General features: G+C 40.8%; 1 protein-coding gene across 8 annotated transcripts in view; it reads left to right on the top strand.

Annotated features, from left to right (window-relative positions):
• CACNA1C (calcium voltage-gated channel subunit alpha1 C) overlaps positions 1–17,722 on the top strand; it is a 451,825-nt gene that overhangs the window by 293,345 nt on the left and 140,758 nt on the right. For 7 of the 8 annotated variants that reach the window (XM_074540173.1, XM_074540179.1, XM_074540178.1 and 4 more), the window contains exon 8: positions 15,374–15,477. In XM_074540173.1, the coding sequence (XP_074396274.1) occupies positions 15,374–15,477 (104 nt within the window). Of the gene's footprint in view, positions 1–15,373; positions 15,478–15,853; positions 15,958–17,722 lie in introns of all 8 variants that reach the window. The other variant, XM_074540180.1, reaches the window with a different exon arrangement.

Genomic DNA, 17,722 nt, shown 5'->3' with positions numbered 1-17,722 from the left:
TCTGTCCTGTGCCACAGTTTGCAAGGTTAAAGCTGCATGTTTGAAGGTTAGAAAGCTGTGTGACCTTCCACAAGCCCTAGACTCCTAATTCACTTAACAGCTCTTCAAATTTTAACTTCAGCTTCCTGCTTCCTTCTTCATGCTTCCTTGTGCAGGTTTTCTCCCTGTGCAGGGAAGCCTGTCTCCTCTCTCATGGAGTACTATTCCCCAGCCTGTGATCCACATCCTCACAAAAAGATAATCAGAGACAGGAGAGCAATAAACTTTTATTCCCTAGAAGGACTTGACATCACTAAGATCAATACACTTTCCAATCTCCTCTCTCTCTCTTAGCAGATAAGACTTGTGAGTAGATTGGTTTCTTTTGAAATGAGAAAGAAAAATGTTAGGGAAAACAGGTTGGCACTGCTATCATGGGAGGTAGGATAATTGCTTTAAAAGAGCCAAATTTTTAATGTGAAGTAACTGTATTGGACAGGATGAAAATCTGTGCAAAACAGCTTTGTTGACTCTTCACTGAAGAATTGATCTTTGTGGAAGGGAGTGTTAAGTGTTTGTAGAAACACATCTCCTGTACTGCCTCAGTCTTGCAAGTTTATTTTGTCCCATGCAGGCACCTTGGTCTCATGGGCACTCAGTCCGCAGAGCCACTGAGCAGACAGGCACCTCTTGTGATATGTCCCATTATAACTTTTCTTATGCATTCTAGAAGGATCTGGGGTTATTATCTCAAAACTCTCCTTAGTGTATGATCAGCCATCATTAGCAACTTGCTTGGTGCAAGCACCAAGGCCCATTTCTGAAGACCTATCTGTCTTGGAAACTTCCAGCAGCAGATGAAAATCCAGATGTTGCAAATTGAATCGTTTGGTATTTTGTAATCAGCCTCTGCTGCAGTCCATTATTTTGTATTGTCTTGTTGACTAAGGAGGAAAATTAATCTCTGAGCAGTTCATAACATAGTGTTTAAATATTTGTAGGCATTGTGTGTCTTCCCTTAATCTTTTTCTAATCTGAGGAGATTCAGTTCTTTCAACCTTCCCTAATGGATCTTCTTTTTAATTATTTTTAATCAGTTTGTTACTCTCCTGCAGGGGAAGCTTTGTTTCTGAGTTAAACACAATTTGGCCAGTGCCCTGTCTCTAGAAAGGTTTTCATCTTTGTGTGAAATGTGCTCTCTGCAGCTGGAGACCTGTGACACTGCATGCAAATCTATCCACTGCAGCCTCAGTTTTACATGCCTGGTCTCTCCACTGCCCTGCATCTAAGCAATTGTACATATAAATGAAAACAAAGCACAGAGAAATTGCAAAACACAACCAGATGTTGTTGGATTGGGCTGTTCACATTGCTGGGTAGTGGAGAACCTGGTCCTGAGTTGTTCTGCTTGCCCCTTACAGCTTGAAATCTAGGATTGAGTAATTCTGCTTGATCTGCTTGAAGATTATTAATAATGAGAAACCCTGAGCCTGCCATCAGTTTTGGAGTCTTGGCTCTGACCCATGTCATTTGGACAACACTTGAGAATACTTGGTGGAGTCTCTGAAAATAACATGCAGTGCCTCCAGGAACAATTTACCTCAAGGCTCTAAGTGTAAACTTAAGAGCGTGGTATTATTATAGATGGACTAAGGCCAAGCCTGGATGACATCCAGGCCACTAACCTGTCCCTGGAAGAGATGTCCAAACTGGCACATAATAAGTTGACTCCCTCAGATATAAAAAATCCTTCTTAGTCTTCCCCAGCCCCTAGGCAAAAAAAATGAGTTAATAGTCTAAAGCAGTACAGAAGAGCCACCACAGTGCAGTGAGAGACAACTCAGTGAGACTGAATTAGTGTAAACCTTCAGGAGCATCACATCCCCAGGGACAGCAGAGAGAAACACATATAGATGTACACACAGGCTGCCCTGGAACTTCCCTCCACCCCTCAGTCTTTGAGGTCATACTTTCAAGAGTCTCTAAATCAGCTTGAAACAGGGGCTTACAGTCACCCTTACAGTTCCCATCATGAAATCAGAATGGAACAAATCGAACAACAGATGTAATTTACTTTGCTGACAGCATTGACAGATTCTGTGAGCTTTTCTCACCCCCCTCCTCCAGCCTGTTGCAGCCAATGAGGAAGACGTGAGAAATTCAGAGATATTGCCACAAAGTGGAAGACATTAAACGCAGAGCTGCAACCCCCAATTTTCGCCAGCTGTGTTTTTCCTTCTAACCCTTTATTCTTGCAGCACTTCAGCTTGAATTAGTAAGGCTTTCCACAAAAGAGAATGATCTGATTCTAAGAATATATCTGTCTACATGTTTCCATGGTGTTTATTCCCCATCCACCTCCGCCCCTCCAAGAAAATGCTGGGCTTTTATTGTTGTGGGGTTGAGGTTTTTTTAATCATCTTTTTGGCAGGGGTTTGCATGAATGTGAAAAATTTACAAAGAATAAGCATGCAACTGTGAGCAGCCCATCACTGTGATTGCAGAGGTTATTTCATCTCCATCTGCTGAAACAGTGGTGGGTAAGGGGAGAGGGGCCATAGTTCAGAGCACTGAAGGGCCACAGCATCAATGCACTGAAAAAGCAGTTTACACATTTAATTTGCATAAATGCTGACCTCAATCTGTTTTCCTTTTCCTTGTTAACAACTGTGCATGCAACTGTAATGGTTGCTGTACCACTGACTCGAAAGTGAGTAACAGCAGTGACTTACTCCTTGGCACCTGCCACAAAAACCTGCTGCTGAACATTTGTTCAGTACACTTGTTGTGTGAAACGAAGTCTTTATGAGCCCTTCAGAACTCAACTTTGGACTTCTCAGCCCTCTTCATCTATATAGAAGGAAACTCTTTATTAAAAATAAGCTTTTTTGGGTTGGTTATGGGAGGTGTTAATAGAGACCCTCTGCCCAGTGCTCCTGTGTAGGAAGGACCTTTTTAATAGCCCTGTCTTTCTGTTGCCCTTTCACTTTTCTTTCTTTTGTTCTTCTTTAGACTGTATCCTAATTGCTGCTGTCTAATCACCCCAAAGACTGTTTTTGTCTTTAATCTTTAGTCCCAGAGCTATAAACTACTGGGACATTTCTACACAATTTAGGATTTTGAGTGCCTCTGTTTGAGGGTGCACTTCTTGAGCCCTACCACAAGTTCTATCAAGAAATTATGATATTTTGAAAAATACGTCATCAGATTTGTTAGCTGTGGACCCATATCTACTAGACAAATTCACAAATAACAGACTGGTTCATTACCTAGATACTGGGAAAGAAAAAGACAAGGAAATAGGCCCAAGGTCAGGACACAAGACAAGGGTATAGCACCACTTAATAAATTATTGTTTATTTTGAGTTTAACTTTTCTAATATCTTGCTTTTAAGACGAAGGGCAATACAATTAAATCTTCACCACTGTTACTGTGAATATCAAGTCCTTCCTGCCTGTAAAAGAGAATTAGTCCATAAATATTGGCTTTATTCATTGGTTTCAGAGGGATTTCTGCCTGGGTAGAATTTGAGGGCTCAGTATGATGAGTGGTCATAAGGGTGTCGTTTATCTGCACCCATGGCCCACTCTAGAACTGTCTCCTTGTAACTCCAACCCTCTGAACTGCACCCAAACTGGAGACCTAAAAACAATATTGAGCATATCTTCCAAAATACACAGAGACCAGAAGTGTAAAATGAAGGGTTTAGAAGTCAATCTGAGGTATCAGTCTCCCTGCTGGGAAGGGCTCGTGGGTTTTGGTGGATGAGAGGCTGGACATAACCCAGCAATGTGCCCACAGCCACGTCCTGGGCTGCATCCAAGGCGCTGTGGGCAGCAGGGGAGGGAGGGGATTCTGCCCCTCTGCTCAGCTCTGGTGCTGCATCCAGCCCTGGGGCCCAGCACAAGCAGGACATGGAGCTGTTGGGCTGAGTGAAGAGGAGGGCCAGGAAGATGATCAGAGGCTGGAGAAGCTCTCCTGTGAGGAAATTCTGTGATTCTGCAGAAGGCTAAGAGAGCTGGGGTTGTTCAGTCTGGAGAACAGAAGGAGAGCTCCAGGGAGACCTCCCAGTACCTAGAGGGGACCTACAAGGGAGCTGGAGAGGCTCTCTTACAAGGGCATGTAGTGATGGGACAGAGGGTGATGAATTCAAATGGAAAGTGGACAGATTTAAAGCAGACATTAGGAAGAAAATGTTTACAGTGAGGGTGGGGAAACTCTGGCACAGTTTGCCCAGAGAAGGTGATGGACTCCCCACCCCTGAGAACATTAAAGGTCAGGTTGGGCAGGGCTGTGAGCAGCCTGATCTGGTGGGAGTTGTCTCTTTTCATTGCAGGGGTTGGACTAGATGGGCTTTAAGGGTCCTTTCAAACCCAAACTATTCTATGAATATTCACCACAGAGCATTGACTCTACTGACTTCTAAAGCACATCTAGAAGGAGTCAGTCAGGATATTGCATTGATCTTGCCTATGTGGTGTTGCTTATAAGACTCATAAGAAAAGGAGAAGGGGTAGTTTTGTGTCAGTAATGGCAGTTGAAGCTCATTCAGGCTCTTTGATAATAATTTCTTCAGCAAACCTCTAGAGCTTTTACAGTATCCCTGAGTGACTCTCAGACAAAGGTTTATTATCTGTGTGCTAGGAGTTCTAGATACTGTACATTTTATTGAGAATTTTGGATCTGATTTCACAACTGGAAACTGGATTAATTATCTAAAATGTAGAATATTCCTAGGATTCCTAGGTTGTGAATTGAATATGGAAGAACTTGGGATAAACTGATCAAGTGCAAAAAAAATTGACAGTCTTGTCTTCACTTTTTAAAGAAGGTAGTGATTATCTACATCTTACAGTGTTGTTTTTCATAGTTTTTATTTTTAAGGACTTAATTGACTATGGAAATCAATGAATAGTGTGTGCTTTTATATTCCTGTGCATGCAGCAATCAGTACTGTTCTGATGTAGCTGTGGAAGAAATTGCTATCATTCTGCACTGAGATAAATAGAAGCATTTATAAAACAGCAGAAGTTACACAGGCAGAAAATCCTTTCTGGATAATCAGCCATGCAAATGTAAACACAAAATAAACAGAGATAGGAAGGGATAGCCCAGAATTCTAAGATGAAGTTAAATTTTTATATTTGGAAACACACCACCATAGGGGATATTTTTATGCTTGAATTGAGCACTTTATTCTTTTGGAGTGAATTTCCAAAGACTTTAAAGGGCAAAAAGGTTTTTACATAACTGAGTAGCAGTAAGAGATGGAACTGCTGCAGTGGCTGTAATGAAAGAACTGTGGCTAAATAGCCTTTGGGCTCTTGAATGACTTTTTCAAAGCCCAACCTTTTCCTTTTAAATGGAAAAAAAAAAGTCGTACACACTTATGTGGGAATAAGGCAACTCACATAAATCTCTGTGACTTTCATCTCTGGAGCTCTGAATTAAAATCCTGATTAAATCACATAAGACCAAACAATTTTTGGAGGTCACTCCATGGCATTTCTGCAAATTGCAAATTCACTCAACAAGCACCCATGTAATCAGTCAGATGAGAGAAAGGAGAGCCTTCATGGCCCCTCTGCTTTGGCAGAACACTGCAGGGGGCTCCAAGGCAGGAACCTCCTCTAAGCAGATCCACTCTTCAGGAACCATGAAGAGCAGAGTATTAAGCAGGCTGGTATAATATCATTATTGATGTCAGCTGCTGAGTACAGGAGAGTTGGGGAAAATGATCTGTCAGCCATCTGTAACAAGCAGGATGGATCAAGAGCAAGGGCTTGGCATAGCAGACTGCAGGATGTGTTTGTGGGAAGTCCTGAAGAGCTGCTCAGTCTGGGCCTCGCATCTTCAAGAGCCCAGCCTGGCTCTGTGTCTGGCCTGTTCTTTCCCCACTGGTCTGTGTGACCCAGACAGCTTCAGAGCAGACAGGGTGACCTGAGCCACCACTGAGAAGAACCATCTAACTTCTGAGGGAACAGTTTCAGTGAATTTTTTTTACATCCTCAAAGTGCAGCTGTTTCAGCATGCTCTAGAATGTGAGTTGCTTTATCACTTTGCAGTAATTGAATTTCAATATTTCACTTTTGGTTAACATGTTCCATGTTAAACTGAATTGAGATACATTCCTTTTTTTTTTCTCTCTCTTTTACATATAAGCCTGGAGAAAGTGAGTGAGGTGGCAAAGCAAGGGTTTTATTGGAGCTTAGAATTTTTCCTTGATGTAAGGATTTCTTGTTTTTAGTGGGAGTTCAGAATCCCTGCATTTTCAAACATTCTGTAGATGTAGCACCCTCCAGTTTTCACAGAAAAACAGAGAGGTCCCTCAAGAAAGTACAAAATTGCAGGTGGGATGGGAGGATGTGTAAATGGTAGTTTCCTGATTATTTTTGTTTCCCCTCCCCTAACTGACTAGAGGAATTTCCCAGAAGTAGTTGTATTAACAAAATTTAATATGCTGAGATTTTGTCAGCAAATCCACTCTTCAGATAGCTGGTTTGCCATGATGATGCATGTCCCTTTGGAGCACTACTGGCTGCTAATAAAAGTTGCAACTTTGTGAAAACAAAGGCCAGTAACACTGCTGGGATTTTTTAAGGGAAGGGAGAGCCTTATGGGGTTTTTTTTCCCCTCTGTTTTGAAAAGTGTGAAGTTAAATGGCCTCTGCCATCTGTTGAAATTGTATAGTAAACTTGGGTGAAGGGCATTTGAAACCACAGATTTAACTAGGACACTGCTAAACACATTCAGCATTTCCCCTCTAGTGCTGAACAGGGTGCTGATTCTGGGTTGGTGCTTGGCCTTGATCTTCAGAGGTCTTTTCCAGACTTAATGGTTCTGTGATTCCCCCCTTCTCCAGCAAGCACAAACTGCTGTGCTGGAGAACTATGGGATCAGGAAGCATTTTCAACAGAAATAACTTGCAGTGGAAAACAGCTCAGCTGCAGCATTGTGTGCCACAGACATTTTGACCTGCTGGTATTTGAATGCAAGCTGTAATTCTCTTCCTTACCATCAGACAGAGACCTTGTTTTTTTTATAATGGCTGGGTCTGGTAAAAAACATCAGACTGTTAAAAACAATGTGCACCCAAGCTGAAAACAGATGAAATATGAATGTGGAAGTTTACTAACGAGTAAAATAATGATGTGGATTTCAGTGCTTATATACTGAGAGATAAAAAGCAGTGGAAGGACTCAGTGACAACATACAGTCAGTATCAGTCATCTGGTACTAGATAGATGCAAGTTTGGCCTTTTCTATCTTTCTCTGACTTTATACAGTCTTTCCCAGCTGATAAAATGTGAATATCCTTGAAAAAGGGCCTGTATTTAATGAGTGATGGAGATGTGTGGCTATAAAACAAAGTGAGGCAAACTCTACTGGTAGCAATGCACTTGCCTCAAACTGCATGGAACCAAAGCAAACATGGTTTGCTCCATGTGACAGCAAAATGGCATTCCTGTATAACTTTAGAGAAGCTCATATGAGCTATTTGACATGTTTTTCGCTTTGCCATCAAGCAGTGACCTGGTTCTGAGGCAGAGCTGATCTTATCTCCTGCCTTGCTCTTGAGCAGGTGGCAGCAACCTGGTAGGACCCTTCTGTGGGACTCCTGCCTTTGCACAGTGTCCCCAGGAAGCTCAAGCCAGTCAAGGTGTATCTCCTGCAGGAGGCTGTCCTCTCATGGTTCTGGAGATTTAGCCCCAGCACTGCTTCCATTTGTCTTCTGTGCAGGGCTGTGTGGGGAATCTTGGTCACTTCTGGAGACTGCACCCTCTTGCCAGGGAGTTTAGGCAGTGTAGCAATGAAATATAGCTACACCAAAAGCTTTTAAATAATAAGCCACAAGTGATGTTTCATCTGGGTCAGGGCAGGTGTACTTGGCTGAGGACATTTATAGCAGGTTCAACATCTTTGAAGACCTTCAGTCTTTGTTAGGAGAGGTGAAGAAGCAAACTCTGCAGAGTCCCCGTTCTCAGATCGGTCTGCCATCTTCCCCTTCTCTCTTCCAGACTCATCTTCCATAGCTGCAGTTTCTTTGATTCTTTCTCAAGGGTTCTCTGTTGCAAATGAATCTTGATGTTTCTGTTGTCCTCATCAAGGCAGTCCTTTCTCAGTTAATGGCTCCATTTAGCTCCTACAGAGAATTCTGTACAAATTGTCAATGTTTCTGCCTCAGAGTGAATTTTAATTTGCTCTTTCCATCTCTACAGAGTATACAGAACAACTGGGGAACCAAGCTAAACATTGGAATCCTCTTGCATTTCTACTGTCCTACTATTTCTCCAACATGTGATGAATCTTGCCTAAATTATTCATCTTTATCCCACAGTGGGTCTATAACAGAATAACCTGTCTGGAGCATTCTCTGCCCTGGTTCATGATCCCTGTGCCCTTGTCTTCACCCAGCTCTGTCTTGCCTTTCTCACGAAGACATTGAAAAAAGTTCTAGGTACTTATATGTACCTAGAGAATGCACATACAGAATTTGTAAAATTCCACAGTTGAGGTAACACAGTAAGTAGAGCCATAAGAGCTTGGAGAAGACAACTGAGCTTAAAATTTCCTTTTTCCTTCAGTACTTCAAAATAAAAGAAACATGATTTTAAAAACAGGACCAGCTGATCAGGTGCTGCTTGTTCCTTTGACTGTCATCTATTCAAACTGCAGCTGGGTTGAACTCTCTGGTGTCTTCTTTGCATCCACCTGATAGCACCAGGTACAAAATGTGAATTTAGGAATGGTTTTAAGGAGTGACTGTGGCTTGGAGTCCCTCTAAGATTATTAGGATGTTGATGCTTAGCAAAAAATTCTACCTAGACTAAGAGCAACGACATCTGCAAGCCTTTGCCTGTGTTTCAAGCTATTGTTCCTAAGTCATTAAAAGTCAGTCTAGTTTATTTTAGTTTTTACGTTTTTGCTTATTACAAAGTTAGGATTTTTTGTCATTTTTTTACCCCCATCTCTCTCTCTTGAGTCGGCTCTGAGACCTTAATTTTCCACTCCTTTTCACCTGTCCTAAAGACTCAGAACATCCGAAAGACTATTCCAGGTCAACAAGATGATAATACTTTTAATGATGCACTCAAATTTATAGATGGAAATGCTTAAATGTTTTTTGTCATTTTTTAGTCACTATGTACATTAAGCTTCAATTTTTTTCCTGAGGAATTTCTGAAGATTAACTCCTAATCATACATTCCTCCCAGTTCTGTGCCCCAGCCTATTCAAGGAAAGCACTTATTCATATCAGCTCATTTCCACTGGTAACAATAATATTGACCATTGGCCTCAGTGGAATTATTCATTTATGTGCCTTGAATTATACAAACACATGATTGCTGGATTAAAAACCAACCAAGCAAAGACAATGAATTAGATTTTACATAATGGAGGATCTGCAAGGTAGAATCTGCATGCTTATGTAATAATGCACTAAATCCACCTTTTAGGGTATGTGCTGGGTATTGGGAAATATGATCCTTTCCTTGCTCCTTCTCTGAATGGTGAAGTCAGATGAATGTATGTTGTGTCTATAGACTTACTTGAAGTGTATGTGGAGAACAACCAGGAATTTATCAAGTAAAAGTATGACTTTTTTAATGTCTTTATTGACATGATACACAGCAACCTCACACCATTCAGGCTTCAAATAAACCAGCAGATTCAGGAGGTGCAGGATTTCAGTGCTAAAGAAAATCTCATGGTTTTCCCCACAGGTTGGAAAAAGTTGGCTTACTGAGCCTATCATACATAGAAAGTCAATTTTAGTACTGTGTCTCTTGTAACTCAATCTTTAATTCTGTGTCACCTCATTGACATATTTCTGGGGCTTCATTTAAGCATTTACAGATTTGTAAAATTAGAAATTGAGAATAATAATAAGCAATTTCCTGGTTAAAAACAGCGAGGTTTACAATATATTAAAAATTGCATAGTTAATATAATTATCACAAGTATTACATTAAAAGTCCCATTATAACATAAGAAGTATAGAGTTTAGAAATCAGATAAAAACATAATGTACAGGGTTCATTACCAGAGCTAAAAACACTAAATTTCTGCATATTTGAGGGTTGATTTATTTGTGTCACAGTCTCAATAATCACAATCCTATTACCCACTGCAAGTTAAGACCAAATAAGATAATTCCCAGATGTCTCAGCTCTGTAAGCAGAAATTAAGAGAAAGGCAGGAGTCAAACCTTCTTGTCACATGTCCTCTGATAATTCCCAAGAGCTTTCAAGGTAAAGACTCAAAGTACTGCAGAGTCAAGGGTTATTAAGCCCAAATAGGGTCTGCAGTTGAAAAGTTAACCAGAAGATACTGTTTTGTTGAGGAAATTTTTTTTTTCTTCTTTGCAGAGCAGCCTCAAAAATCTGGCTGTCACCAGTTATGGTTGTTAGTTAGATGTTGTTAGGAGCTGCCAGCAATATAGTTTTTCTCATTTAGGATGAATATTTTCTTCTTCATCTGTTTCTGCTGATGAAATATATCTAGCATGAGGAAAGGTAGATGTTTCAAAGTTTTGGTTCTTCACTGGACAGATGTATGCAGGCACTTTGTAGGAAATTCACCCTACCTTATTTCTGAAGGATCACCTGGATTTATGACATCTTTTTTGTTCCCTGACTGTATGTGTGCAAATTTCAAAAGGGGAGCTGGAAAAGGAAAATTTATGTTTGAAACAAAACCTCCTTGATCAATGATAAATATCCCAATCTCTCATCAGTACCTGCATGGCCCTTTATGCATCCCCTGAGCTCTGCCTGCCAGTAGCCTACCATGAGATCTTTGATCTGAGCTGAGGAAATGACTTCTACACATCCCAAAAGTAAGAAAGGTGCTTAAGCCCTGCTCCCAAAAAAGATGGTTTTCAAAACAAAGTCTTCAAGCTGAAGGATAGATTTAATGACAGTTATTTGTTATATCTTATTTCTGCTGTCTTCCACTCCCAATAATCTCCAATTTTAGATTGTCACAAGAAACACTTGGTTTCAGCTAGAGATCTTCCTACTGGCCATAGCCATTAGTTTTGGCTAGGTTGTTTTCTGAAGCAGTAAATTCCACAGATGGGTTACAGAAAATAGCATTTCTATGCAAAATTTCCAAATTTGCTGCCCTTTAATTTTAATAAATATGCTGCTCCTCTCAATGAATGTTACTCTGTGAAAGATTATACACTTCCTTATAGAATACTACACTTCATTATAGAATACTTGTAATACTAGCATTTTAAAAAGTGTTATCACACCATTCTATAGTCATTAGAAATCAATTAACAATTTATTTGAGGAACAGAAGCCTAGCCCAGGTGCCCTAACTTACTTTCCATTAAGCTGCAGCTCTCCAGCACTGTGCACTGAGCAAGGCAGATTTCATTTTATTCAGCTTGCTGCTTTCCATTGACTGATTTCCAGCTGCCCTTTTCTGATGGATTAAACTTTTCCTGTGACCCTCTGTTGTTTTTGAAAGACATTGACCACAAAGTGTCAGGGTGTGAGTGTGTGACATGTAAAGTCAGCAGAATTTAGTGAATTGTGCCTACCCCTCCCATTAAGAGACTGAAAGCCTGTGCTTGGTGATGCTCAACCACTATGGTAATAGGTTTTATTATATTGTCTTTGAACTATGGTGCCTGTGTAAGGAATGAGACACTTGCAAATGTGCCAGACTATTATCCCTGGGAAAGAAAAAAAATGACCAAACAACCAATGTGATCTCACCTGTGTCTTCCGAAGAACCAGAAGACAGAGGTACAAAGGTCTATGAAGAAAGATTTTTATTCCTTGGCCCTTACTGAAACTGCTGATAGTAATTGAGATCAGCAGAATACAGAATTAAAACCCCTGGTGTTTTTTCTAGGTGATTACCTGTACCATTGAGAGAAAGGCCTCTGCTGAAACACTACAGACATGAGAGCAGTTAAGGGTGCTTGGCAAAGATGGAGCTCTTCCAGCAGACCTTGGATATGCTGAAATGACCTCTTTTTGTCATGAAACTGAGTGGTTTCTTTGACAGTACCCAGTGAGGCAGGGTAGTTTCCCACTTTGCAGATTGGAAAGCTGAGGCGTAATGAGCCAAATGATGTCCCCACAGTGCCAGAGAGAGTATGTAGGAAATAATAATGAGAAGGAATCCTTATCTCCAAGCTCTCTGAGAGATGATGCATGGCTCTGAAATGTGCCAGCTTCCTCACTGTTGAGAGTAGTGACATGTAAGTGTTGAGATGTGAGCTGTGAGAGGTTGGGCAGCTTGACTCAGAAAGCAGAATTATTTCCATAAATGACAATCGGCAGCTTCCCACTCATTCTGAGCTTCCAGCTGATGTAACTATTGTTCCACACATGCTTAAGTTGGCATCAGGTTGCAATCACCTGGACTGAAAGTTGTAATTTGGACCTCAATTGGTTGATATTATAGTGTTTGTTTAGAACTGTGAATTTAGAAGATGATCTACCTTTTCTGTTGGGATTCCTAGGGTTTGTAGTAAACACTCAGGGAGAAGTGTTGCACTCAGGCACCACAAAACTGAGCTGTGTACCAGGAGCTGCTCATCCTGGAGAGGTAACCTATAACTGAGTTGGTTCCTGTTCTCTGGGGGTAGCAGTACAAAATGTATTTGCAGACTTCATTTTCTGCTCTCAGGAGGGTGCAGAAGGCAACACTCCTGGCCTTGCTATTATTGTTTTGAGTAAGTCTATTCCTATTCTTTTCCCCCAGCTTTCACCAACCAACCTATTTCTCTGCATTTCTCCTGCAGCTGTTTTTCAGGAGCTCACAGTGTAAGCTCACAGTGTACTGTTTCCTTATTGCAGGGAGGTTTTAACATAATTTAACAAACACTTAACATTATATGTTCATATAACATACATTCCTGTCACCTGTGGGTCAGTCCCACAGGAATAATCTCATGTGCTACTAAAGAAAAAAAGACAGAGCACCAAACATAGAGAAGTCCAGGAACAGAGACAGACTCAGCTGTCTGCCAAATACTGGCAGTTTCTCTACGCTTGAGAAGCTCTTGCTGTCTCTGCCCCTCAGCTTCTCTCTTATGTATATAAATGTGCAATAAAAAGGAGATAAAAAGCTGACCTCTGAAATTTTCAGTCTGAGAAGTCCCAAATGCTCTGTTGTACCAGAATGCAGGTCTGCTTTACAGGACTAATTTGTGCTGATGCTAGCTGGTACAATTGTTATGCAATTGTGCAGGCATTGGGAATAACAGAGTACACTATATTCTAGTTAGATACTTTACCAGGGCATAGTGGAAGCTTCTTGCCATCTGGAAATTTCTTCATGCCAGGGAAGTTTTGTTCTTCTTCTGACATGAATATGACCTCTGCACCTGGCACCCTGGCTTTGGCTCTTTACAATTCCCTTGTACCGCAGCTTTGAGAAGTTCTACTTTTCCAGCTGACAAAAAATCCCAAACTGATGATAGATAAATGCCATGCAGCTCAGGCTGTTTTATCACCATCTATCATAATTAGAGGGATGTCTATTCATCATTGTGCCCACAGAGGTAAATTCTTATGGTAGTTTTTCAATGTCATCCATACTCGTTTGTGCAGATTGCTTTAAATAGATATTGGTGTTCTTTGTAGGAGAGAGAGGGTGTTAAACCTAATTTCTTTACTTAATTCCAACTTGGGCATTTACATTTTGCCTTCCTGGTTTCCCAACTGGGATCTCAGGTGAGTTTTTGCTTCCATCTTTATACTTGAGGATGCTTTATTCTCATTAAAGCCCTGATGTGCAGCAGACACCAGGGGCGCCACTTTTTGGTCACATGGGATGAAATGTGGCCTGCAAGCACAAATAGTAATTAGTAAGATTTATAAACTAACTGAAAAATCCTGCAAAACTATAAAAAGGGGAGACATTTATTATGCTTAGGGAATGTTAGCATCTCAGATACTCTTCTGCCCACCAAATGTATTTATCCTGTGAGGAAGGAGCTGATGAACTGTTTACACAGAGGCAGATTTTAAGTTTATTTGTTAATGAGTCTACTTCAGTTCAGTGACAGCTGAAGGAGCTGAGACGGAGTTCTAGATCAGTCCATTGACTGTGGACTACTGCCAGACAAGAACTTTAGTGACTCTACTTTGGAAGAACTGATTATTGTCCTATTGAAGGTCTGAAATTCCTTTCCTGAGTTGTTATGAATCTTGAGGTCCATGTATGGAAGGATATTTCTCCTGTGATTCCAACAAATGTTTAGGTTGCAAAGGAAAGAGCATTTTCCTGGAAAGAGAAGACAAAATTTTCAAAAGAGTGGAAAACAAAGGAATCTAGATTTCTTTATGCCTTTAGGTACTTTAAATTCTGCAATTTATGTTCATAAATCAATTTAGTGCTCCTGAAAATGTTAACCACCATCTGTTTCTTTAATGATGTTATTTCTGGATTTAAAGATAATTGTTTATGAAGAGTAAAGAAGGGACTCTGGTATTTTTGATACTTTTATGAAAGTGAGATTCTGTTAAGGTATCCAGCAACTTTACAAAATTTTGAACTTTGAAGGAGACTTCAAGATGAAATAGCGTTTATGTACAAGATGCTTTTAGAATATGTACAAGATCTTATTGTGGGCTAGAACTGGACCTCATATAATACAGGTTCTGGTGCTAAGATAAGTCTCCCTCCTTCATGTGAAGAGGCTTAAAGTAGTGTGAAATCCATGTAATTCAGTTTACACTCTTAGATTCTCCTAGTATTCAGTTGTGTAGGAATTGCGTTTAGATAAGTGAATCATCCTTCAAGTCAAGAGAATGAAGCTTGTGAGGAAGCTTTAGGAAACACTTGGCCAGGTCAGAACATGGTGGGCCTTGAAAACACCTTCCTTGAAAGAACAAAGCTGCTGCCCTCACAGTGGTAAACTGTGAAGATTTACACAGAAAGATCAGTATTTGCCCAGTCCCCACCTGCTCCTCTCTGAGGTACCAGTGCTACACATGGGAAGTAAATGTGATCTGACAGTACACTGTGGCAATGCCTACCAAAAACTAGAAGTATTTTCCCTGGCAGCAGAGGGACATATATGTGAGCAGCCAAGTTTAGAATTCATGGGGTGAACCCTTTGAGGTGTTTTAAATAAATTCCAAAAAGTAAGTTCACAATTTTGAGCATCCTAGGAAGTGCCAGTAGGGCACATTGTTATATCTTAGGCTGTATTAGTCACTGACTAATAATAGAACAATGAGGAAATAGATGAAAAAAATAATCAAAGGAGTGGTCACATCAGAAAGAACAAAGAGAAACACTTGGTATGATTATGTGTAAACCAACCACAGGCTCTATTTACAGACCTTTCCATCTGCTCCTTTGCCTAATCATTTCTGCTTTCCCTCTCTGTCTTCTAACTTTCCTTCATCTTTCCAGATGCAGGACGCTATGGGCTATGAGTTACCATGGGTGTATTTTGTCAGTCTGGTCATCTTTGGATCCTTTTTCGTTCTAAATCTGGTTCTTGGTGTGTTGAGCGGGTAAGCTGACAGTTTTGGTGTCCTTTTTCCAATGCTACAGGGCAAGACTCCATAATAAGGGTTCTTCCCTGTCACCAGGATACTTTCAGAGGGATTAAAAATCTGAATCCAAGGAAGCTTCACATCAGCTCTGAAATACTTTGACAAAATGTCCAAATATTGCAAATAACAATACAGGTAACAAAAGCGGTGTTATTCCCTGACAGAGAAATTCAACCTCAGGGCCTTCAAAATTATTTATGTCAACCTGTCATAAATTTCCAGAAAACTGGCTATTGAAGAACCTTACTGCTGGTGACTTGGGATCTCTTTGGCTGGAGCCTTGCAGTGCTCAGAATCTGAGCTTGTCTCACTAATTATCATTCCACTCTTCCAGGTCAATGATGCCATAGGAAGGGACTGGCCCTGGATCTATTTTGTTACACTAATCATCATAGGGTCATTTTTTGTACTTAACTTGGTTCTCGGTGTACTTAGCGGGTAAGCAGTACCAGGAAAATGTTTTATTATTGTTTATTTTTAAAAATTTGTATTTCTATTCCTACTCTCTGGTTACCAAAACAACGGTCAGTGGTGGGTTGATCTCAAGAACCTTAAGGCCTAGGCTATTGCTGTGCCAATAGCAAAATACAGCATTCCTAGTATCACAGAAGGAGTCTTTTGACTAAATCAAAAGAATATTAGACAATTTTTTGTCTGTAACACATTCCTCTACCTGTACACTGTGGGAAGAAGACAGCGCTGTGCTCTCCTGTGGGCAAAGCAATCCACACACCATAGAAGGGGATTATAGTAGAATTTCTGGAAGAGTCAGTAGGACTGAAGGAGAAATGAGAGCATGAGACAAATCCCTTTACATCTGTAGGATGAGATTCCTGCCAAATTATGTCTTCTCACAGGAGAAATTTTCACATTGTTTAGAACATCTGAAGCACAGCCTACCAGGAGACCATTTTCCCTGGAGAAAGTCTTGGGCACGTTTCTCCTTCAGTAAGCCCATCTTCTCTATTGTGCAGATTGCAAACTTGGCATGATGCAGGGAGAAAAGATCATTTCCCTCTGACCTTTTCCAAGGATGAATAGAGAAGCAGGGGAAGTCCTTTTAGTGTTTAAGCATTTTTAAGACATCCAGACATTTAGCTGTATTTCAGTTCTGCAGTACAACCCTCGCTGCAAAGCATCATTTTAGTAGCTTTGATTAAAAACAATGGGTATTGTCCCCAGTAGTTAAAAACTTTACTGCCCCTGGGGAGACACATAATTTAAGGAATCAAGCCAGCAAACATTCCTTGCAAAATTAAAAAAAAAAAATCTTCTAGGATTAGGCTTCTAGTTCCATATTTGGGCATGACTGGGGGCTACAGGCATTCTGTGTACATGGATAAATATGGTATGAGGACTTTTATGCATCCTCTTTTTGTTTCTACCACCCAGCCCCCTCTGATGAGCTCTAAATGAGTTTCATTAGGGCCTGTACCTGCTGCCTGAGCAGGCAGCCCTGAAGTCCCTTGTCTTTTGATCAAAAGACAGGGAAAATGATCTCTGAGCAGGAGAGAGGACTTGATGCCTCATAGAAATTATGTCCTCGGTACTTGGGCCAACAAGATAGGAAATGCAGCAGTGGGACTGGGGAAAAAGATCCACCTTTGGCCATCTGGCAAAGACACAGGTAATAGAAGGTCTGCAGGAGGTATTATTTCTGTCTTCCTGACTCCATTGAAGGAGACTAGCCACTGTGACAGCTGCTGCAAGGAGAAGGGATTCCACACCATAATGGAAGTGTGGAGAAAACTCAGTAATGAAGTGTTGGGCAATAATCTGTGTTTGCATATTTGGAGAGTGATGCCCTGGTACAGTTTTGAAACACAAACTCATCATTCCTCCAGGTGGATACTCTGGCCAGCAGGTAAGGATGTCAGCACTGGTGGGGGATGATGATCAGCTGACAGGGAAAGGGATCTGTTCCATCAGAGGTGCACTCAAGGATCCTATAGAAATGTTGTTAAGGATTATATGGTATCTGATTGGATAAAAAGTGCCTGTGAGCCCAGCCATGGGGAGTGCTCAGTATTGAAGCACTGCTGATTCAATTTACCTGCACTTGGATTTTTACCTGTGCATAATTAATAGTTTAGTTTCCTCTCTCTCTTATTTTCAACTCAAAAAAAGTGTTTTGAGGCCTAAATGTTCCACCTCCTGCCATACTGCAGGTAAACCACCGCAGTTAGTCATAGGAGATGGAAAC

This window comes from Zonotrichia albicollis, chromosome 4 (assembly GCF_047830755.1).
Source record: "Zonotrichia albicollis isolate bZonAlb1 chromosome 4, bZonAlb1.hap1, whole genome shotgun sequence".
NCBI lineage: Eukaryota > Metazoa > Chordata > Aves > Passeriformes > Passerellidae > Zonotrichia > Zonotrichia albicollis.
Note: the sequence above shows the minus strand (reverse complement) of the source record. Positions and strands in the feature narration are given on the sequence as shown.